At 31.7% G+C, this 23,784-nt stretch overlaps 1 protein-coding gene and 1 pseudogene across 2 annotated transcripts; one reads left to right on the top strand and one right to left on the bottom strand.

Moving 5' to 3' along the window:
• The first annotated feature begins 13,434 nt into the window (after positions 1–13,434).
• On the top strand, positions 13,435–17,093 carry LOC100789026 (protein STRICTOSIDINE SYNTHASE-LIKE 3-like; annotated as a pseudogene).
• An 843-nt stretch (positions 17,094–17,936) lies between these two features.
• Positions 17,937–21,396, bottom strand: LOC100815434 (fasciclin-like arabinogalactan protein 15). 2 transcript variants are annotated; one of them, XR_417742.4, is made up of 3 exons: positions 19,896–21,396; positions 18,447–18,631; positions 17,937–18,304 (listed from the first exon to the last, which is right to left on the bottom strand). XR_417742.4 is itself a non-coding variant. In XM_003543350.5 (3 exons), the coding sequence occupies exons 1-2, from the start codon at positions 21,187–21,189 to the stop codon at positions 18,558–18,560; spliced, it is 1,368 nt and encodes a 455-aa protein (XP_003543398.1). In that variant the 5' UTR covers positions 21,190–21,396; the 3' UTR covers positions 17,937–18,304; positions 18,512–18,557. The 2 variants fall into 2 exon arrangements, 1 of the variants encoding a protein (XP_003543398.1); XM_003543350.5 differs by having other exon boundaries at positions 18,512–18,631.
• Between the last annotated feature and the right edge of the window lie 2,388 nt (positions 21,397–23,784).

Below are 23,784 nucleotides of genomic sequence, written 5' to 3'. Positions count from 1 at the left end.
ATGGAGAGAGAAAAATAGAAATACTATAGTGTGTGTGCTCTTATTACTCAATGCTAGTACTGTAAGTAAGAGAAAGCTTATAGGGATCAGAGACATGTTTAGAATTTGTCATTCAAATGTATGCATGTGAGTGAAAGATAGATAGGTTGTCAAATGTTTCACTAGTTTTTATTACCACTTTTTTTCAAAGAAATGTTTTAACACCTTTTTCAAGTCTATTCTCTGATTTCTGACCCTCAAGGGGTTCAAGTTCATGAAATGAGAAAATCTTCTAAATCAACCTGATGTCTAAATCAAATTATTCTTAATGTTTGTTAATCACACAGTAAGTCAACATAAAGGTGTAGTAAGGGTTAGTAACAATAATGACGTCGAAGGACTATGCAAATAGCATGGATTGTAAATTGGCTTTTGTCCCATTTTTGTGCCTCGGGTTATCTATTGCGGGGTACTATTTGCAAAGTGAATAGTCATTTTATTTCATAAGAAAGTGAATAGACATTTTACTGTACATGCTCATGTATTTTCCTGTGGAAGTCTTACACGTGAGATTTTCATTTTATCATTACTTAGTCTTTCAGGTTTTTTTGTTGGTCTTGTTCATTCAATAAATAAACACAAATAAATTTTCAGTTTAATTCATGTTTGTTACCCATTAGAGAATTTTTTTTTCCTACTTTTACTCCCACCATTCAAAAGGTATAGGTAGCACCGGAATGCAACAATGGATAAATATTTTGAAACAAAAGGGACTAATAAATCCAAGAATAACGCGTGCTTATATCAACCAACCGTTTATGTTATTAATTATCACTTTCCACAAGAACTTCTACATTATGATCACTTTGCCTTAGTCACAAATTAGTTATAAGGATCAGTTTTTTCAATACAAATACATATATAGCTATTAACTTTGACAAAAAAAAAAAAAGGAGGATTGAGAAAGAAGCTATCACTTGATGAAACTAAAATTTGAAATGTGCCTTGCCCCGTGTACGTACACTGCATTTCCATCAACACCTTCGTCAGGTCATGTGTATACAGTTCCATTCTTTCGGACATTATCTTTTGAAACATCCATTGGCGATAAAAAGAGAGAAGTATTGTAAGCTAACTACATACATCGATAAAAGTTGAATTTTACGATAATTAAATTTGCTATATATTAATATTTTAAGACGGATATAAATTTAACATAAAAAAGACACACAAGTGTGAATTCTTAGGGCTTATTTGTATTAATTGCATGTGTGAATTCTTAGGGAACTAGTCTAGCAGAAGTAGATGTGAAACAGAAGATGGACGATTGTTTAGCTAATTTAAGGCACACAAGTGGTTTGCATTTGAAATCACTAGTTAGTTAATCAGAGATTAGGAAGAAAAAAACTTTATAGTTGTGCGTAGTTAATTAACAACACATCAAACTTTTATGTTCTTCCTTGTATTTACTCACATGCTTAGAAAATTAGGGCATTATTGGTGGATGTTTGTTGTAATATGATGAATTTCATTATATTTATTAATTTTGAATATTTCATTCATACGACAATTTTTAGGGGAAAAAAACTTTATAGTTGCGTGTAGTTAACACAGCACATCGAAGTTTATGTTCTTCCATGTATTTACTCACATGCTTAGAAAATTAGGGCATTATTGGTGGGTGTGTTTGTTGTAATATTGTTGCCTCTTCATTCTAATTCTTATCATCATAGCAGTATTGAAAAAAATATTCAAAATTAATAATTATAATTAAATTAATTCAACATATTATCATAAATTATTATTTACCCTTTCCCCAGTTCACTTATTCCTTATATATTTACAATTTCCTTTATCTTTAAATATATATACCTAGACTAATATTTGGAATCGATTAATAATACTACTACTACTTGCTATTTGCTAAGAGCCTACCGCCTAACTCACATCAAACCTAGGTGAAGTCAAACATATTAATTAAATAATTAATTTAGGACAAGACTTTTTAAAATCATATTAAATTCATACTAGGCGCTTGTAGTTTGCTCCTTCTGTTTTTATGTTTCCGACTAATAAAAAATCTTAAATTAAAAAATTCATATTCCACGTCATTAAAAAATTAGACTTAACAAATCAAATTATTATTATAATAATCCAATGTTTTGATATATATATATATACTCCTTTAGCCTATGTTTATAATATTATTCAATATAAAAAGTGTCTATGGGGAGATATATATGTTGATGATTAGTGTCAACTCAACTATGATTGTTTCTAAAAAGGACACATGAACAAAATAAGATATATATTATTCAATAGACCTTGCTACAAAATACACTTTTAACTAAGCAAAAAAAAAGCGTTTAATTGGTCATGTTGGAATTTTGAAAATGTTAAGTCAAACTTTAAAATGACTTTAAGTCTTTGATTTAGTCAAACTCAAGTGTTGTAAAGTTAAAACCTAACTCAATTCGTTTTGTCAATCTAATATTATATCATAAAAAATAATTGTTTTATTTTAAAAATTTATTTTTTCATCAGCAAATATTAATTTGTTAATATTCTTACTGAATGAACATTTTTTCTTCAAATTATGCTAATTGTATTGCAAAAAATAAATTTTTAGATTATCATTTTTAATAACTTATAGTATTTTTAGAAAGTAATTTGTAAAAAGAACTTGAAAAGGTTAACGAGAATAGGTGCAAGGTAGCACTAGGTAAGATTATCAAATTCGAGAATTTACATAAACTCGTGAGAGTTCTATAAACTCGATTTGTGGACTCAACTCATAGACTCATAAGAGTCTACTTCATATAAAAATAATAACAAAATATTTATAAATAACATATTAATTAAACATTTCAACAATATAATAAAACAAAACAGTAAATCATAAAGTTCAGAATATTTAAATAAGTCTAATAATAATACATTACAATTAGATAATAACTTGTAGACGTTATATTAGTGGTAGATCATTCTTATCAAGCTAAGGGTTTGATGTTATTAGAGAACAATGATTTAATATTATTAAAGGTGAGAATTTTGTATTTGAGAATAACACAAGGTATGTTGAATGCTAAATAGACAAAAAATAAAAAAAAAATTACTTACATTTTGGTTTAATTTTTTTAACTTACTAAGCTGTTGACTCGATGATAAACTCGAGAGTTTACCGAGTTTACTTAGAGTCTATAGAGTTTGTCCAGAGTCTACTGAAAAAATAATTAACTCACAGAGGATAAGTGGACTCATAAACTCGTAAGAATTAACGAGTTAACTCGAAAGTTTGATAATCATAATACCGGCTAAAGGAATTGTGACACAAGTGTGGTATCCACCAATATTCTCTTTTTATCTTTTGTCAATATAAATTAGGCCTTGCTCTGCTCGCAAGCCTTTTAAAAACAATGTACCTACTCGGCTGGTACATATCAACAAGAAAAATATCATTTTATTGTTTCAAGAGCTAGGAAATACTTTTTAAAATTATATATATGAGTAATCTCAATAATTCTCTCCATGAAGGGATGATCCAAATCTTTTCATTGGATGTAACAATTGTAATCTACTATAGCGATAGAATGCATATGCATTTGATATTATAATGTACAAGTGTTACAAGGGCCTATTTGCCTAATTGGTGAAGTTTATATAGTTTAGTTTATCTAGCTTTTTTTATTAATTTGAAGAATACAATATGCAAAAATCAATTGCTATGAATTAGTAATAAATTTTGTAGGTGTTGATGAGAACATGCTGAAGTCTTTGATTTTGGATACGCATTAAGCATCCTTCGATTAAAGATTTTATCGCCAAGTGGATTGTCAGAGATCGAATCTCGTTTACTCAAACCAAACATTAAGAAGTTTTATTCTTATATTCTTTTTTACTTTAGCCTAGCTAATTCATTATTTTCTCCATATTTTTTTTAAAAACAAATATAATGAAGATAAGTGATATTTTATAATTAATAAAAATATTAATTAAAAAACTAAACACCTCTAATTAAGTTTCTATAAATGATAGATTTTTTTTTCATTTGAATAGTATATATAACAGATATCAATCGGTAGACAACTTTCTTTTCTGAAAATTTAGTTATATGTTTGAAATATATGTAATGAGTGGTAGACAAGGAAATCTTTTTTCCCCTCTTCTCTTTTTGATTATAATAGAAAATCTTAGAGGAATCATGAGATCCGCTGCAGGAAAAAATTTATTTAGGGGATACAAGATCGGGAAAGAGCATATTGAAATTTCTTATATTTTTGGTAAAATGAAATGTGCGCTTCATATTTTTGAGCTTGTCTCACGCTAGGACGGAACAAGAAAAAAAAAATATTAGGGGAACGAAAATTTAATTGCTAAAATTCAATTTTATTAATTAATTGTGATATCCAATGTTATCAAGATTAGACCGATCACCAAATCGGTAAAGATACTGATTCACACGTAAATGGCCAAATTAGGGTTGAATCAATTTTAATAAAATATTTTTTTAATATTTTAATATAATATTCTTGTAATATTGAAAAAAAATATAATATATAAAAATTGATAATAATAAAAAGTAAACTTCACTTAAAAGTATTTATAATTTAAAAAAAAAACAAAACGATATTATGTTGTAAGTTTTATTTAAAAAAAGTTTTGAGCGAAATTGGTTAAATTGATTAAACCACCAACTTTTGACCAAATTTTTTCTGGTTCAAGAGTTTTAAGCCAATTTAAGGACGCACTGATTTTTAAGAAAGGTGGGATTGGACACGTGACCAATTCCTGATCAAATCGGTAAAACCAGTTGATCTGTCCGGATTTCCAAACAGTAGTGATGTCTATTAATAATATATACTTATTTTTTTATTAAAATAAATACATTTATTAGGTTATAAAGGTATACTCTTTTGTTTTTTTTAAAATATAAAGGTATACTCATTGGTTTGGTTGAAAAATTATCTTTTATAAAATAAGCATCACTTAAATCATTTAATATTATGAGTAATTTTGAAATAAAAATAAAATTTATGATATTATTAATTAAATTAATCAATTTAATAACTTTCATTGATTTTAATGAATTAAGTATTCATTTTTTATATATTAGACTATTTGATAAGCAAAATAAACAATTATTTTCTATTATTAATAAATTTTTAAATGAGTCTAACAAAAATAAAAATATCATATATCCTTTAAAAGAAAAATAACTATTTTTTATGCAAAGACAATGAAGTATTTCTTTTTTTGTATATTTTAAATTATATTTAGTAGTTTGGGCCATTTAAATTTAAATTATATCACGTTAGTGCTTATTATATGGCCTTGTTGGCCTCATTTTATTCAGCAATTTTTTTATTTGTAGTTTTTCTATGAATCATGAATGATAAAAATAGGCAAACTAACGCAGTGGCTTAGGAGCCAATATTGGAGGGGGCGGATGTTTTCTTTCAACTGCCAATATTAGAAGGTTTTGACATTTCAGGGGGGAGGCTGCCCATGTAATATTAATCTACAACTTGGTCTCAGGGCAAAAGGTAAACTTCTATGATAATAGTTGGTTTGGTATTAGTAATATAAACTCAAAAGAAGAGGGGGTAGAAAAGACTTTTTTTTAATTGCAACATTGCTAATAGTGGGGGTTTATGGCCCCATTATCTCGATATTTCAGTGGGAGTTAACAGTAGAAGAGTAAGCAGTCTTATGTAAACCTTAGCAAGATAATGGGGGCATTATTATCCTCAATTTTGTCTTTTCTTGTATTTTAATATTTTTTATCGATAAATATTAGTTGTTAATCATTAATATTTTATTAACGGGAGATATTAAATCTACAATCTTTTTCTTTTTTTTCTCTTGTTTTTTTATTTACTTTTTGTTTCTCTGCAAATTAACTCCAATAACCATTCTCTTACAACGATTCAAAAATAATTTTGAGGTGATTTGGTGATGGAAGGGGTAAATTGGGTTTGGTAAAATTGGGAAAGGGTGTGTAAGTTAAAAAGAAATGAGAGATCTAAGAATCAAAGACTAAGGACTTTCCAATTTAGCTCTACTGGGAAGGTGGAAAAAAGGCTATTGGTTGAAAGGAAATTTTAAGGAATAGGATTTTATTAGCATGGTATAGAAAATGGAGGCCATAAGGAGAGGAATATCAGATTCTTCAAAAGTAGTCAACATGGAGAGACCTAGTCAAAAACTAAAAATGGTACAAGGAGTACCTTAATCCATGTATAGGTGATAGATTTGTTACAAATAAAGCTTTCATACACAACAAAGGTTATTTAGACCAATCAAAAGAAGAGAAAGAAAATCCCTTCGCCTTAGCACTTAACCAAGGTCAAGATCTAAGCTAAATTAAATCCATTACATACTCAACATTAGCACCCTCATTATTTTAAGCAATATTATTTCTATGCAACTATAATTAAAGAGCATATCGAAGCAAACCACACATGACATATCTTATCAAGCTCTCTTTTGTTGTTTTCCTATGAGGCCATAACAATGTTGTGAAGGCGATTCCTAAGGTCTTTTGGCATCAACATTTGCAAACCCAGTCATTTGTAGCATTAACTGTTTCCAAACAAATGAAGAGAAAGAATAGGTAGAGGACACTTGTGTTAAACAATAGTATCGAATTTGAGTTATAAACATACAATTGTGTTAAATATTTATTTTATTTTACATAATGATCTTATTTAATTCAAATAATGTTATCTTACATAATGAATACATGTGATGGTTTATAAAAATAAATATATGATCTCAGTGACTAATTTGAAGGTTTACTTAATAAATTGTTTCAACTCAATGCAAAGTGAAGTATGTTGAAAATGATTAATGGTCAATTTGTTACAATTTTTTTAAAAAGGTAATTCTGATATAAATAGTTTAGTGAGTATTTTGTAGAGATTTCAAAATAAAAATAAAGGTTTACTTATGTTGTTTGTTTGAGGTCATAAAACTACTTTAAAAGAAACAACTAATTTTTAGAGAGGCTATTTAAAATAGTTTCTGATTTTAATAAAATGTTAATATTCTTTTCGGTTTCTAGTTATTTTAAAAAATTGAAATTAACATGTGAATTGTTTTTAAAAATATTTTAGACAAAGATTTCCATTTGCTGTTACAAATTTAACGTGGGTATGACCGCAAATTAAACAAATGCTAACTGCTACGTAAGTAAAGATGTGTGTGTATGTGTGTGTGTTTACAAGTAGATGCCAGGGACCAAGCGGAATGGATCTTCTAACCTGTAGCCCAAATAATGTTACTTTATGATGGAAGTGGGCACATGCATGCAAAAAGTGCAGGTAAGTGCCCTTCAAAAGATAACTTATTTGACGTAGATTGTCTATGATTTACTAGTTTAGGATCTTAATAATTTTCTAAAAAGAATTTTAATTTAAGATTCTTTTAAATAACTGGTTGGGGAAATAGATTGTCATAGAATGTGGAGATCTCATATTTGAAATATAAAAAAAAAGGAACAATTTGATTCAATGAAAATGCATAAAATTTCGATATGTTGGTCGTGATCTAATGTCTAGAGCAATCCCTTAATCAATTCAATTATTGTTGAAAAAAAATGAAAAGAATAGTTGTTTCTTTTACAGAGAAGAATAATTATTTCAGGTTGGAAAAAAATGCAAATTTTTAAATCTTATTTTTAGTCAATAAAATAATGATATAAAATTTTAATGTTAATTATAAGAGAAAATAATACTACATGTAAATAATATAAAATAATTTTATATTATTATTAAATAATACAGTTTTTAATATAATTATTATAAAATTAATAAACTTATCAATATAATAATTAAATAATAATATAAAATTATTTTAGATAGAAAAGTACTCTTTTGAATAGTTTCAACAAATAGCTCCTCACAAAAATTTACAAATAGGCTAAAAAAATCGTAGGAGAATATATCGACCGACATGATTTTGTCAAAAAGATGCCATACATGATGACATAGTTCCTAGTTCCCAAAAACACGGTTGATGTCTTTTCAAATTGATTTTGCATAGTTAACGTTATCCGTTAAATATAAAAGAAAAATATATGTGAACACTCAATAATTTTAAACACTATTAATATCTTTAAGTTTTTATCTTTCTTTTTATCACATTAAATTATTTATTATATATTTTTCTCTCTCTCATTGCATTGCATTGTATGTTAATTAACATTTTTGGATGTCAAAATATCATTTTTTAATATAACAATAAAATATTGTTACACAAATAAATTTTGCTTCATATATGTCGGCTAGTCGCATAACTTACAAAAGTAAAATATATTGATAGTGAGAATTTTTGAAGAAAGAGACAAACAGAAAAGCAAAAAATAAAAATGTGAATGTGGGAATTGTGAGTTATATGAAGAAGATAAAAATTATATGCAAGTAAACATTAAACATGCACTCTTAAGCACTTGTCCTGAATTGCACGCGTTACTGGTTTCAAGTTTCAACTTGTCATGAATTATATCACTAGTGTCTCCACTAAAATTATTCTGAATGGTGTGTTTGCCTTGATCCCATCTTTTGTGCTCTTAATGGAATCCCTTCTCCTTCTATATTTGAAGAATTTGTCCCTTTTGTTAGGGATTGTGGCAATGGCTGATTAGTGCGATACGATCAAGATAGCAAACACGCACGGCATCCACTTATATATCATACATATTTCATGCTGACGACAAAGTCCTAATTGCTAAGCCTAATAATGTTTATAATTGCATTTGAACTATGGACCTCCTAGACCACTTTTTGCTTATATTTCTGGTTTGAGAACTTAGACAAGTCTAGCTAGAATGTATAAAAATGTTCGATTTCATGAGTTACGGAATGACAAAATCAGATTCTTGGTGTTGATTATTGGGGAAGCATTGGGAACATTTGGGGTGTGTGATACAAAGACTAAACATACTTTAAGGATTTTGAGAGTATTGTGGAATGTGGACAAAGTAGAGGCTCAAAGAATGGAGGAAATATTTGTGCACCCTGCTGGAAGGATGACCCTCATTAATTCTATCCCTTCTTACCACAAGTCTTTTGATCTTCTTCCCAAGAGAATAAGTGACTTACTTGATAGAGTGAATGAATAGAAACTTCTTCCACAAGAGAGCAAATGATTCCTATAAACTTTCCTAGGGGAGGGCTTGGGATTAATCAGGCCACTACTAGCCATTTGTCAAGATTGGGTAGAATGTGTCCTAACAAAGAGAGGTGCCTTAGGGTATAGAAGCTCATTGTAGGTAACACTATCCCACATAAGGGAATGAATTAATCTGAGCATATGGAATTATGGATTGCTCCACTTCCTAGAAGGCTATTGTTCACCTAAATAATATAAAATCATAGGAGGCTGTTAATTAGGAGCGGTTGCAGCTTCATTCAAATTGCGTCGTTGGTAATGATTTTATTTCTCTCTCTTTTGTCATCTGGCTGGTTAAGTCTAGTAATCGAGGCCCCTTATCTTAAGGGTACGTGTTAAATAAAATACGAAGAGATAAGCTGGCTAATACTAAATTAAATATTTATATTTACAGAAACAAAAAATTAACCTTCACCTGGGACTTTAGTTGGAGGTTTGTGTTTTTGGTTGAAAAAATGCATGGAAGAGTAGTTCCTTGGATATTGTAACTCAATCTATTTTTCAATGTTTTTAAGGTAATTATTTTGCACACTTGTCAAATTGTTGATATATTCAACATATGATGGATAATTCTAATATTGTCCTTGTGTAAAGCTGATATGGATTCATAATTCCTAACAGTAAACTTATTCATAATCCATAAGTTTACGTTTATAATTCGTAATAATAAATTTATGGATTTGCAATCCAACTGAATTAATAGACCAATTATATTAAAAAAATAATTAATGTCGTTATATATAACATTAATTTTTTTAATATATATTTAATGCACATATAAATTTATATAAATTTTATGACAATTAATTTTAATCTAATAATTAATTTGTTTACATATATAAATTTTTATGAAATCTATGAATTTTATTTAAAATTTATATATGCAGGAAAATACATTATTATATCAAAATTAATTATAATAAGATCAAAAATACATTATTTAAAATTTTGGCCTTATTGCAATTAATTTTGATCTAATAATGTATTTTTTTACATATATAAATTTTAAATAAAAATTATGGGTTTCATAAAATTTATATATGTAAACAAATTAATTATTAGATCAAAATTAATTATCATAAAATTTATTATGTAAATTTACTTATGTATTAAATATACATTAAAAAATTTAGTATTATATATAACGATATTAATTATTTTATAACATAATTAGTCTATTAGTTTAATTGATTAAAATATCATTCTAAAAGTTACAAGTTCAAATCTTGCATGAGCCATTAAGTTGTACAACATTTAAAAAAAAAAAATTGTAATCCATAATTATGGATTATGAATCCGTATATGAATTTGTATCAACTTCAGAAGGATAATATTAGAATTACAAATCTTGGGTGTACTAGCAATTTACTGTGCACAAAGCAATTCCCTGTTTTTTTGAGTTTGATCTGTCAAGTTGTTGCTTGGTCAACCCTTGTTATATTAGGGCAAGTACTATTTTCATTCCCCTTTTTGCTAATCCACTCCCCTTTCAAATTTTATTCCTTAACTATCCCGCAAAAGACACTCCCCTCATCTCTTTCGCCCTCTCATATAATTAATTTGACAAATTAATTGCCTGCTCATTGTAGCATTTCTATGATTTTTGGACCCCTCTCCAGTGGCTTCCTCAGACTTGCTTCTTCAAAAATCAACGGAGGTGGAGGCTTTTCAAATGATGAAGGCGAATGGGGCAGCAGAAGGCTCCGTTAGGTGGGGGGTGTCACCAAAATCGGAGGTAGGATTGGCATTAAAAGCAAGAAACTTGTGGTAGTGTTATTCGGTTTGGTTCTGACCCCATGTATTTGATTTAGCAAATTTTTAAGAGAGTATCATCACATTGTACAGACAGCCAGAGACGAGACAATAATGCTTTACTTTTTCATCGGTATCATATAAAATGAAATTGAAAGCTTGATTGCTATCATCTAAAATGTGGAGGGTTATGTATCTTTGAGTTTGCATCATCATCTAGTTTTGCATTATTTTTCCCTTTTTGTATTCCCTTGCCCAAACGGACTACCCTTGAATGTTAGATTTCTGCAACTGAACAATCGGTACCATATGGCACTAGTTTGAAGGTTGTGTCATTGATCCTCATCTCAATGTCATCGGAGTTGCTTCCATTCATATTGACAACGGCTCTGTCTTTAGCAATTAGCATGTCGCTAGGTTAATTGTAATCTAAAATGCCGAGGGTGATGCATCATCATATGAATGCTGTATTAATTATATTTCTATCCTTTTATATATTAATTGTCAGGAGGGTGTTTTTCTTTTCCAGAAGAGTTAAATTAGGGGAGACAGGGAAGAGGGGAGTGTGTTTTGTTGGCAGGGTAGTTTGGGAAAAGTCAATGAAAATGGAGAGTGTATTAGTAAAATAGGGGAGTTGATATAGCAATTGCCTATATTAAATGTGTCGTTGAGTCTGCTTGGTGACTTTGGTCTGTTGATATAGCAATTGCCTATATTAAATGTGTCGTTGAGTCTGCTTGGTGACTTTGGTCTTTGAAATATAACTGTAGGCTTTAACCAACAAATAAACATAAATAATCCGCACAACTAAAATTAAAAATATAAGGATGTGCAAGCCAACTCTTTTGATTGGGATTGGGTTACTAAATAACACTTTTTATGTATATATATGTATATATATATATATATATATATATATATATATATATACTTGCCTAATTATTTTACTATTTTTTATATAAAGAGAGTTTTAAAATTATCAACTTAATATTAGCATTATAGCATATTTTGAAGAACTTTATAATTCTTAAACTCGTTCAAATATGCAAAAAAAAAAATGATTTAGTGAAAAATAAACACAGTTGGCTATAATAAATTGAAATCGAATTGGTACTTAAAAAGCTCATTTGACTAAAAGGCAAAATATAATTTATACTAAATTAAATTTTTACACTGAATTTATTATAACTTTTTTAGATAAAACTTTTCAAATATAAAACACTTTAATTAATTTAAATCTAGGTTTGAATAAAGTTAGTTTTACAACATTAATTAATATCACCTAAAATCAAAACTGTGCTTAATTGCTCAAATGCACGCTATTTTTTTTATTCTTACACGATATATATTTCATGTTAGTAATTTATATTGTACAAATACTTTGATCTTAATAATAATTTTTTTGGAGTGAAGTCATTTTCATTTTGATTTAATGACTTAAGAGATACAGATGCATGACTAACAAATTAAGTTAAAAAGTTGTCCGTTGTTTCGGATTTATTCTTCCAATAACTAATACTATCAGCACAATTTTTCTTACATTTTTTTATATTCCGAACATTAGCTTACTTTTATTTTTAAATTTAAATTTAATTAAAATTAATTTTACAAAATCAATATCATCTATCTGTTAATCAATAAAAAAAAAATATGTAGGAATGGAATATCTATTTATGATATAATATATAAATCTAAAATTAAATGCAAGCTATAACGTGGATGACACTTTACCTATAAAAAAACGTCGACGCTTCATTTATTTTAATTATCGTCATGATATTTTGCCGTACCAACATATTAACTTGTGTACGTGTCAGGTTTAATATCCATTGCCCCTAGTGAAAGAATAACCTATCAACATGTAATCACGGGCATATGTTGCCAAATATTGCCAAAGCTTCCTACACTACATAGTCAAATGGCTTAGGGCAACTGTTTCCCCTTTATCTCTCTAATTTAATATCTTTTATTGTACTTTAAATAGATATTATTAGTGGCAACAGTTGCTAACCTAACACCTCAAGATTAGGCTAGACCATAGCTTTTTTTGTGTGTGTATAGACCATACCATTCTATGTACCAGTTTCATTTACTTTCTCACAAAAGGAATAGATCACTAACCAATTAATTAATTTAAAATTGGGGTAATACTAATTTTAGGTTCTATTGTGGTTTTGATTTTATAGTAACTAAGGTTTAAAATGCCTTTAAAAAAGAATTTTTTTTTCTTAAAAGTAATAAATAAACATTTGAGACTCAATTTAAATTCTTAGTGAGTTCATTATTAAAGTAAAATGTTAATAAAATTCTTAAAGTTAATATGACAACGTTAGAATCCGCAGAAAGTTACTTAAGAACCAATGATATAATTTGTCATTATGAATTCTCTTAATGTCAAAAAACATGTTTAGTTTTCCTAAGTCTTAGCATATAGCTTTTTTTTTTTCTTTCTTTTTTCTGTTTACTGAATGTATTCCTCAGTTGAGACACGGATACTAGTTCCTCAAAATACAGATATTGAGGGATGAAACTTCTAATTACATGTTTAAAGAGCATGATTGTTTACCAAGTATGTTCCTCCACGTTGGTTTGAAAAGAAGTTATAAGTGCCTCACCTACCAGTCTACCAGCTTTCAAGCATGAAACAGTTTTTGTGCCTTAACATCGTAACATTCACACACCCTTTTCCTCAGGCCTTGCTCTCTCTTCTCCATGCCATATATGATGCTGCCCCGAGGATTCTCCATTGAATTCCTCCTTCTTGCTCTGTACTGTGCATTAGACCCCTTTGGGCACAGCCCCATTGCTGGTTTCCCTCACTTTGAGGTGCACAAAATCGACATGCCCGCATGGTCTGAGGTTCCTACGGACCGAGACAAAGACAACTCGTTGCAGAAATCGGAGGTCTTGATTGTGAACCAAGTGCAAGGACCAGAGAGCATTGCCTTTGATCCTCTTGGTCGTGGCCCTTACACTGGTGTAGCAGATGGAAGGATTTTGTTTTGGAATGGACAGTCTTGGACTGATTTTGCACACTTCCCCCAATAGGTCACACTTCTCTTCAATCCTCCCCTTGCCAACTCAACTGCTAAATTTTACAATTCTCTGAACAGTTTTCATGCCAGGAAGCTAGGATTTAACTCTTCCAAAAATAAAGTAAATAATCTGAAATCGTTGATGAGAAAATTAACAATTAATATTCCAAAACATTTATAAATTGTTATACATGTTAATCTAATATCAACTATTGATTTTCTTATTAACTACTAAGATTACTTACTTTATTCTTTAAGGAAAGCTGTTCACTTTAGAAGCTGAATATAAAAAGTTATATGTTGTGTTATGTTAGCAATTTCAAGTGTTTAAGTCTCACTTTACTTGAGAAAGAAACTTCTCAAGTCTTCATAAGTTAACTTGTGCTTGAAGATTGAAAATAAGCTAATGGGAGAATTAGGCTCATGTTCATGAGATCAAGTCAAGTCGGTCTTTGCAGTGTAAATTCACTGACTTGTCCCCTTGTGGGCCCAATATTCTACTATCTCGGCTCATAAGAACAACATAGAATATAGACACATTTCAATAGTGCTAGCTTACTAACTCTGCTAAGTAACATTTATACCTTTTGTCACTGCTTACGACATCTTGAGTTTTGATATACTATATTTAGTTTCTGGCTATGATTATTGGAAGATAAAATGTAATTCTGGTGATAGCACTATTTAGGTGTGAAAAGTTTGAATGGGAGAAAAATGATTGATTTCATGATGCTTTTTACCTCATTGTGGCCATATACGTTTGCACCATCACATGATTATATTTACTGCACTTTCTTTGTAAAGACAGGTCAGAACTATGTAATCCTAAGGAATCTGCATCTCCGATGAGTTATGTCGAAACTGAGCACATCTGTGGAAGGCCTTTGGGACTCAGATTTGACAAAAACACTGGTGATTTATACATTGCAGATGCATATTATGGACTGATGAAGGTGGGGCCTCAGGGTGGTTTAGCAACATCTCTTGCAACTGAGGCTGAAGGGGTGCCGCTGAGATTTACTAATGATGTAGACATTGATACAGAGGGGAACCTTTATTTTACAGATAGCAGCACTAACTTTCAGAGGAGGTAAGCTTACATCATTGATTACATGTGAATACGACATTTTTAATATATGACTATATGAGAATTGAGAAGTACTAAAATAAAGCCTAAAGCATCCTCATTTTGCCATGCTTAATATATATGCTTTTAGAATGAAAGGAATTGTATTACCATCCGTTAAGAATGATGTTACTGTCATAATTTTTCACAATACTTTTTTTATTGGACCTTTTTTTTATCTTTCTCGTTTTTTTAAAAATTATTGTGACAACTTTACGTGAGAATAGTGTTACACTATTACCCATTCATTGATATACTTGTGACAATATTGGTTGGTTGGAGGCTTCCATGAAGGTAGCTGAAACAAATCCAACACTACAGTTAGTTTATGTGGATTTTTTCTTTCCAAATTTTTTGGTTTTTTCCCATAACTCTTTACCTTATGCTGCATGAATTATTGTGTGAAACTGTGAATATATATAATGCTGCAATTAAAATTTATCCATCTTCGGAAGATGCTCCAATGCAGAAGGAATCGACAAGTAGGATTAATAATTGAAATTAATGTCATTTTCCTGACACTTGATGATAATGAAGAAGAATAAGAAGACAGATAAAAATCATTCCACAATTTGTGGAAAATAAAGGGAAATGTATGCAGAGGAACACCATAACCTTAAGATCGTATCTAAATTGCATATGTAGGATATTCTTAAGATTTGTCCAATTTAATAAACTTAGGTGACAACTTCAATTTTAACACTTATTTCTTTTATGTTTGTCATTGAGTAATGACTTCTTGCGGTGTAGTTCTAATGTAAATAATGTAATGACTATAATAACTGGATTTTGCGCTTAAACAAGCTCTTTGTTTGCATGGCAATCTCCGTTGATGGGAATTAAGCCGATTGGGCTCCCCAAAATGACGCAGTCACTAAGGTCTTTGATATATGAAAAAAATTCTCAGTACAGATCTTTAGCTTGGAATTCTTAAACCGTGATGTTATATTCTTTAGTCTGGCTTGCTTTGTCGGTTCTAACATAATTCTGCATGCAGGAATTTCATTCAGTTGGTACTCTAGTACTCTCTGGTGAGGCTAGTGGCAGGGTTTTAAAATACAACCTTGCCACTAAGGAAACCACTGTTCTCATGAGGAACGTTCAATTTCCAAACGGCATCTCCTTGAGCAAGGATGCTTCCCTCTTTGTCTTTTCTGAAGGGATGAATGGAAGGTGAGTCTAATATTCGCATAAGTTCATAACCCCTTTCTATTTTCTCTATATGTGGTGAAAAAGATACTAATTTGATTGGTTTTAAGTTAATGTTGGCAGATACCAATTAAACAATTCCAGAAGATTTTTCTATTTTCTCTACTGAACTCATGCTAGTGTTATCCAGAAGTGAAATTTAGAAACTATCTTTTCCATAATTTTGTAATTTTCAAAAAAAAAAATTCATTAAAAAAAATGTGTTAGAGAATGTGTTCCTATCATGAAAACTTTTTTCGTGACATTATATTTCATTCTATAGGTTACGTAAGTACTGGCTAAAAGGAGTTAAAGCTGGTACTTCAGAGATCTTGGCAATCCTCCCTGGTTTTCCAGACAATGTTAGAGTAAATGGAAATGGTGACTTTTGGGTGGCTATCCACTGTAGAAGGTGTGTGTACAGTTACCTGAATGCTCTCTACCCAAAAATGAGAAAAGTCATACTCAAGATACCTATTCCAACAAGGATTCAATGCATGTTTCATATTGGAGGCAGGTTCCATGCAGTAGTTGTCAAGTATAGCCCTGAAGGTAAACTTCTGCGGATATTGGAGGACAGTGAGGGTAAAGTTGTTAGAACTGTGTGAGTGAAGTGGAGGAGAAAGACGGGTAAACTTTGGATGGGAAGTGTTCTTATGCCTTTTATGGCAGTTTACAACTTGACATGATCCCAAAAACATTAGTTTCTTCCCACATAAGTCACTCATACAGTCTACCTTGAATTCCCAGTTGCAAAAATTACTCTTTTTTTTTTCATTTCCAACTTCTCTCTTTATTTTATTACAATGGCATAAGAACGAGGTCTATAAAAAATAGTAGCACTTCAGCTATGTTTGTTGAGTCTTTGACATCTCTTTCTTATTGGATATCGATTATTTAATACAATGAAATAATTAGGATGAATAAAATCCAACCCGTCACGCTAAGTACTAACCCGATGCTCACACTAAGTATGAATCCGATGTTGTCCGAAGTTGATTTTAACAGGTTTATGTTTTAAAATTAAACAGAGTGTATTCGTTAAAGAAGAGGTCGGATTACATTTCACCTTGTCCCAATTCAATTTGATGTCTTGTATTATCTTTAAAAGTATGATTTTTTTGAACAATTATATATTAATAATAAATATTTTAATTTAATAAACAATACTTTATATAACATGATATTTTATTTATAACCATATATTGTTTTTTAAAATATAATATTAAATCTATTTTTTTGATGCAGAATATAGCATATATTTTGATTTACGTTTCATCTTTTTTTATTCTATGATTTAACTATACATTATTAAAATTAATATATTGCCTTAAAAAATCAGGTTGACTCGATCTTGTTTCATATATTTTGAATTTTGACATGATCAAATTCAGGTTTAAGTATATGATCTGATCAAATATTTTAATAAGATAAATACAGGGATAAATCTGTCCCAACCCATCCCTTGTTTTTTTTTTTCGCTGATTCCAACCCGTCCCTTGTTCACCATGTAAATAACTCCAATATGGTTTGATTATGTATTACAATTTATAGGATTAGAAAAAGGTGCCTTGCAACTTGCAAGAGCTACTTACAGCTCTTGAATATATCATGGGTCTCTATTTTGCAGATAGAGAAGGAAGTGAGAACAGAAAAATGTTAGTTGCCAGGCAAGAGATGTCGTATACACAGTAAAGAATCATTTTATTGTTGTATTTCCATTTCTTCCGTAAAATTATTTATTGAATGGGCACATGTCTAACAGAAAGATTCCCTGTTTGGTTAAAGAAAACCTTCCTTCCCAGCAACACAACCACCTATGGAATTGGAGTAGAAGTAGTAACTGAATCTAAGCACATATATGCATTATATGGTATGACAAGTAGACTAGAAAAGCTTTTGACCCAAATGCGCAAAAGACAATAATGGACAAAAAAAAAAAAGAGCAAAACAAAAATGTGGGAAAATCACGCCCATAGCAGCTGGCTACATCCCATTCAAGCAAGATGGCCTTTTCTTTTGACTTTTTACATCGAAGAGATATCCATTGGATCTGCATCAAAGGATGTTCAAGCAATGTGTAAATAGACATTTTGAAGTTAAACTAAAAAGTCAGCATAACTGCGATTAGCAAATTACAAGAAAGATATACAGCTAAGTTGTCCAAGAAAATTTTATATATGTTGTCATCATACCACCTAATGAGATCCGATTAATCAGATGGTTATCTAGTAAATGAAACAACAAGTTGCAATCTCACTTCATTGTTTTGAGAAATCTTGCTAGCAACAAAAACGTGGGCTTCTTCATTGACAAGAGGCGAATCTAGAATGCTGTCCAAAGGTTCCAAGCATCCAGCATGCTGTTTCCAGCAATTTTCCTACAAGTGACATTTTCATGTAATCAGTTACAAAGTATGACCTAAAAAAATATAACCAAGCCTTAGATAAACAACTGCTTTATGTAGGTTAGCATGTGAAAAGAGATGTATAAATTACCAAAAAAACAAAGAATCATTTCACTACAGAATGTACATTTCGATATTTTATTAAGAATTAGGTGGAGCTCACAAGCATTTTGCGTAAGAGGAAAAATATGAATAAATACATGGTCATAGCACATGGAAACTGACTTGACTGGAAAGATTTAAAAGCTAGGCAAGCTAATTTTATCTACACTCCACGTTTACCATTTGGTAGGCCTTAACATTTAGCAGCACCAGCTACGTTTTGCTCTACTCTAAAAAGGTCATACACAAAGGCAACTCAGAAAACTCATACCATTCAGTATTCACTAACCCCGCCACTGGGTTTCTCAACCCTTTTGTCTTGTTTTAATTCAAGACAACAAAGAACCCTTAATTTCTTTTCAAAAACTTCTGTTTCGCCTTTCAGAAACTTCACCACAGACATAAATTTCTTAAAATAGATAAAAGGCGAAAACCCAAAAGTTTTGCACAGTATTGATTGTAATAACTAATAAGCAGCAAATAACACAGTTCTTCCATCATAACGTGAAGCAGTTCCAATTCAAAATCCCTGCATTTGTCCAATAAGAATCCTTAATCCCTCATTCAACAACTTAGTGTATTTGGATGGGCATTTTGCAAGATTAGTTTTGAATGAAGTTTACTTTGCAAAATTGTTTTTAATGTAATAAATGTTTTTATTCTAAAAGCAAGTTAGTAGTAAAAAAAGAAGTACCTATAACCTAAAAACTATTTAAAATTATTTCAACTCAAAATCATATCCTCCACACGAAGCCAAACATGTAAATATTTACCTAAATTGACAACATTATTCTAAATGATCAAACAAGAATCCAAACTCCTCCCGATTGAAGATACCTAGACAGACACACCTTCTTTTTGTTTTCAACCTCATATTGATCACAATTCAAGTCTTCCAGTCCCACTTATAACCCACAACACAAGGCCACCCAAAACTAATCCCAAGTCATAACTTCAATAAGCTTGTCCAAATTCAATAAGAGAAAATAACGAGGTTACCCAATCAATCGAGTTAACCAAAACCAGCCACACAAAACAAAATAATAAAATCTATCCAGCCAAACACATCACTATAACCTATTTCCCCTTTTTCCTTATCCAAAGAAAAACAACAAAGGCAACAGCAAAAGCGTACCTCTCCTGTGCTTGACAACAAGCTTCGTAGCGTTCTGACCCGTTTGGGTAACGGGTCTAACCCGCTCCGCATCCTCCTCCGCCGCCGGAAACAAAACCCCATCAATCCCCTGAACCGAGATCCGCCCGTCTGTGTAAATATCCGGGTCGAACAAATAAGCCGACCCGTCCCCGTGCCCGAATTTAACGGACCCATCAGCTTCTTGAGCAACCACCTTATGCGGCAACCGTAGGGTATCGTAACGAACCTTCCCGAACCTTCTAACGGCATTGTACATACTCTCTTCGGTCTGGTACTCCGGGATTATGTGATAGTACATTATCTGCTCCGGTGCCCCCGGTTCGCTTAACTGCTCCGTCGTCAACTTCGCCATCGCTTCGTCGTTTGGTGCCAAAACGGTGAGCACGTAACCCTCTGAGACTAAACGACCCATTTCAACGTCCAACGACGTTAGGTTTACGAGAATGTCTGCCATCTCGTTGTACCCGCCGTAGTGGAGGAGCGTGTGGATGAAGTCCTTCACTTGTCTTTCGCCGTTGAAGTGGTGGTGCGGGCCGCCTGGCCCCGGCGCCGGCGCCGGGGCCAGGGAGGGTCCCGGAGCCATCGCGTCGTAGATCGGAAGTTCTGGAAGAGAACCAGGTTTCGCCGGTGGGGGGGGTTTTTTGAGACGGTGGGTTCTCGGGTCGACCTCCGGGGCAGGTTCGGGTTTGACGGCGGAGATGGAGCGGAGGCTGCGGCGGCGGTTGAAGTCGTCCTCGACGGAACGGGGGAGGAGGAGGCGGTCGATGCCGTGGATGACGCCGTCGGGTCGGGTCACAACATTCGGGTGGGTGACTCTGGCTTGGTCGACGGTGGTGAGGTTTTCGGAGAGTTTGAGGTTGTGGTCGGAGAGAGTGGTGACGTGGCGTGTTAGGGTTTGGGATCCGATTAGGGCGGGGGTGATGTGAGAGAGGAGGAGCGTCTGGAGGGAGTGAAGATTGGCGGGTTGGAGGAGGAAGCGCTTGAAATCGGGGTCGAGGTTGCGGTATAAGGCTTCGTTGGTCGGAGCGAAGATTGTTATGTTGTGAGTGGCGACAGTGTCTTCTAGTTTCTGTAACAGCATGGCTTTTTCAACGAGCTCCGCGAGTTCCGTGTAATGCGAGTCCAGAAGAGCCACGAGGATTGAATTTGAGTTAATCTGACCCGTCGGTGACGACGGAGAAGAGACCCGCAGCGTTAATGCTTGTGGGAAAAGAGAAACAAGGAAGAGGAAGATGCAGAGATTGGAGACGCCGGGGATGCTGTGGCGATCCATGGCGAGAATGCGGTGGAGTGGAACCGCAGAACTTCACTTTGTCACTGTTACTACTACTACCACTTGGTGTAGTGTCTTACAGCGCAGGAGCAGAAACGCTTCATGTGGGGTTGGCTTCGCAAGCCTTTCTTTCTTTGTTTTCCTTTGGTTTGGTCGTTAAATAACCAGAATAATTATTTATACGCAAATTTGTTTAACGTGTGTGTTGGTTCGGATGAGTTAAAAGGTGTTCAGTTTTTTAATCTTGTGGCTTAATGTTTCATTTCAGCTTTTTTTTTTTTTTTTTTTTGTGATTGAGAGAGGTTTTCGTTTTCGACTCAGTGGTCTGGAGCGATTATTCGCGTAAATCGTAATATGTGTGAGGTAATACTGTTAAAAAGATTACACGTGTTACGTGTATTATTCTGTTACGTCTAATTTTTATATTTACACAAGTACAAGAGATGTTCATGTGAGGTAGTGAATGTATTAATAAGTGTTTATTGAATTGAATTAGTAGTAACAAAATTACTAATCTGGATTTGTTGTTTGAGTGAGATTGGAATAGGAGAAGTGGCGGCAGCGGCACAGTTTTAGCGCCTAGTATGAAATTAACCCAAGTGAATGTGTCGGTTGCATCGGGAAAAGGGTAGGCACGTGGCGAGTGTGTATTGGCCTAAAAGGGGAAGAACCGAACAAGGTTAGAGTGGGGTCCATTAGCCAGCTGACTCAAGCTGTAGCATTGACATTAAACAGTTGCGTAGTTGGAAAATTATTAGATGAGGGGTTAAAAAACCATGTTTAATTAACTAGCCTACCTAGCCATAGCCACCACAACAACCTTCACCTTTGATCTTTTGAGTGATATTTGCCTAGTAATGTAATGAGCATTTTAATGTGGGTCATTCTTGCACCGAAACTAACGATGAAGAAAATGCTGCACTCTTCTACTTAATGTTGGTGGTGCCCACTTGGCATTGGGTTCCCATTCCAAATCATTGTCATATTCATACAGCATATGCTTATGCTTATTTTCCCCGAATAATATCACTTGTTAAACATTTTGTTCCCTCACATCATCTCACCTTTATGCATAAATGACAATTCTCAATTAAGAGCCTTCATATTTTTATTACTACTATTGAATTCATTAATTAAAGTAAGATAAACAATATTTAAATGACAAAAACTTACTTATATAATACTCCCTAAAGATTTTGTAATAAATACAACATTTGCTTTAGTTATGTGATTTATACTAGTATTATTCTTAACCATGGATAGAAATTTCTCCAGTATTTTAAAACTCTCGTTTACCAACATGAACTGATATTAATACATTAATTATAACAACCAAAATCTACATATATATAATATATGTAGGAGAAAACGTGGAAAACAATACACAAAGTGTTGGATTGAATAGTAGTATTATTAGATTTAGAAGAAAAGTTGCAGTGGGTAGAGAAATGTGTAAGGAAAGTGATGGATCCGAACCTTTTTTTTTTTCTTTTTCTTAAAGTGAAATAAACATGGCCATGGCCTAGTTAGGACTTACTAGGGCCTCTTGTCCAGATGTCCCCCGCCGGCGGGCATTTCATATTCCTTCATTTTTATTATATTTTCCTTTAATGAGAAAACTTCTACTATTTGTCAACAAAAAAAAAGTTCTAATACCTTTTGATAAGAAAATTTAAATAAAGATTTTTTTAAAAAAAATGTATTATACAAAAAGTTCTAATATATATTTGCCGTATATTTAAATTTGACGATACCCAATTAAACTATACGGATAAATAACTTTAATATAAATGATAATTCTGAAATATTTGATTCAATACATATGTAAAAATCATTCAAAAAAAACAATGTGTATAGAAAGGAAAAATGAATCATCATGCAAGTAAAGAATTAAAATCCTTGAGTTAGCTAAACTACCTCCCTAAAAATAATGGCTAGAGAAAAAAAAAATTATGATAAGCGGTGTACTGAACACAAATCTTTTTTATGGTATAGCTTCAGTCTACAAGCTTAATTCAATGGCTAAACTACGTGGTATGCATGTACTATTTTCTTCTTCTTTCTTTTTTTTAAAAAAAAATTAATCGACGGAGAAGTCGATATTACTAACAAAAATAATTTTTTTAAATTTCGATTTATCAATCTATTTAAAGATAATAATAATAACAATAAAAGTAATTAAAAAACAAAACATTTAGAAATACGTCACTCTGGCTTCCACCACCCTTTTGTTGTCTAGCCCTGGCCCTGGCGCGTGCGTGAGTTAGCTACACTAACAGCCTAACACTACACTATCTGAATTCTGGCATTACATCCAAAACTGTCGGTGGCTCTAATGCTAAATTATTTAAATTTATTTTTCAAAGAGTAATTGAAAATTATGTTTTATATGTACCAAAAAAAAATTGTTATACTGTAACATCTTTTTATTGCCTTTAGTTTATTAAAAAATTGTTAAATATTTTTATATTTGTAGAATATTCAATATTTATTTTTAAATTCTATAAAAACACTGTTAAAATTAAGGGGAAAAAATAAGATTTTTTTTTTAAAACAACGTTACATACATACATAATAAATTATAAATATATTTTT

Source organism: Glycine max, chromosome 13 (assembly GCF_000004515.6).
Source record: "Glycine max cultivar Williams 82 chromosome 13, Glycine_max_v4.0, whole genome shotgun sequence".
In the NCBI taxonomy this organism is placed as follows: Eukaryota; Viridiplantae; Streptophyta; class Magnoliopsida; order Fabales; family Fabaceae; genus Glycine; species Glycine max.
Note: the sequence above shows the minus strand (reverse complement) of the source record. Positions and strands in the feature narration are given on the sequence as shown.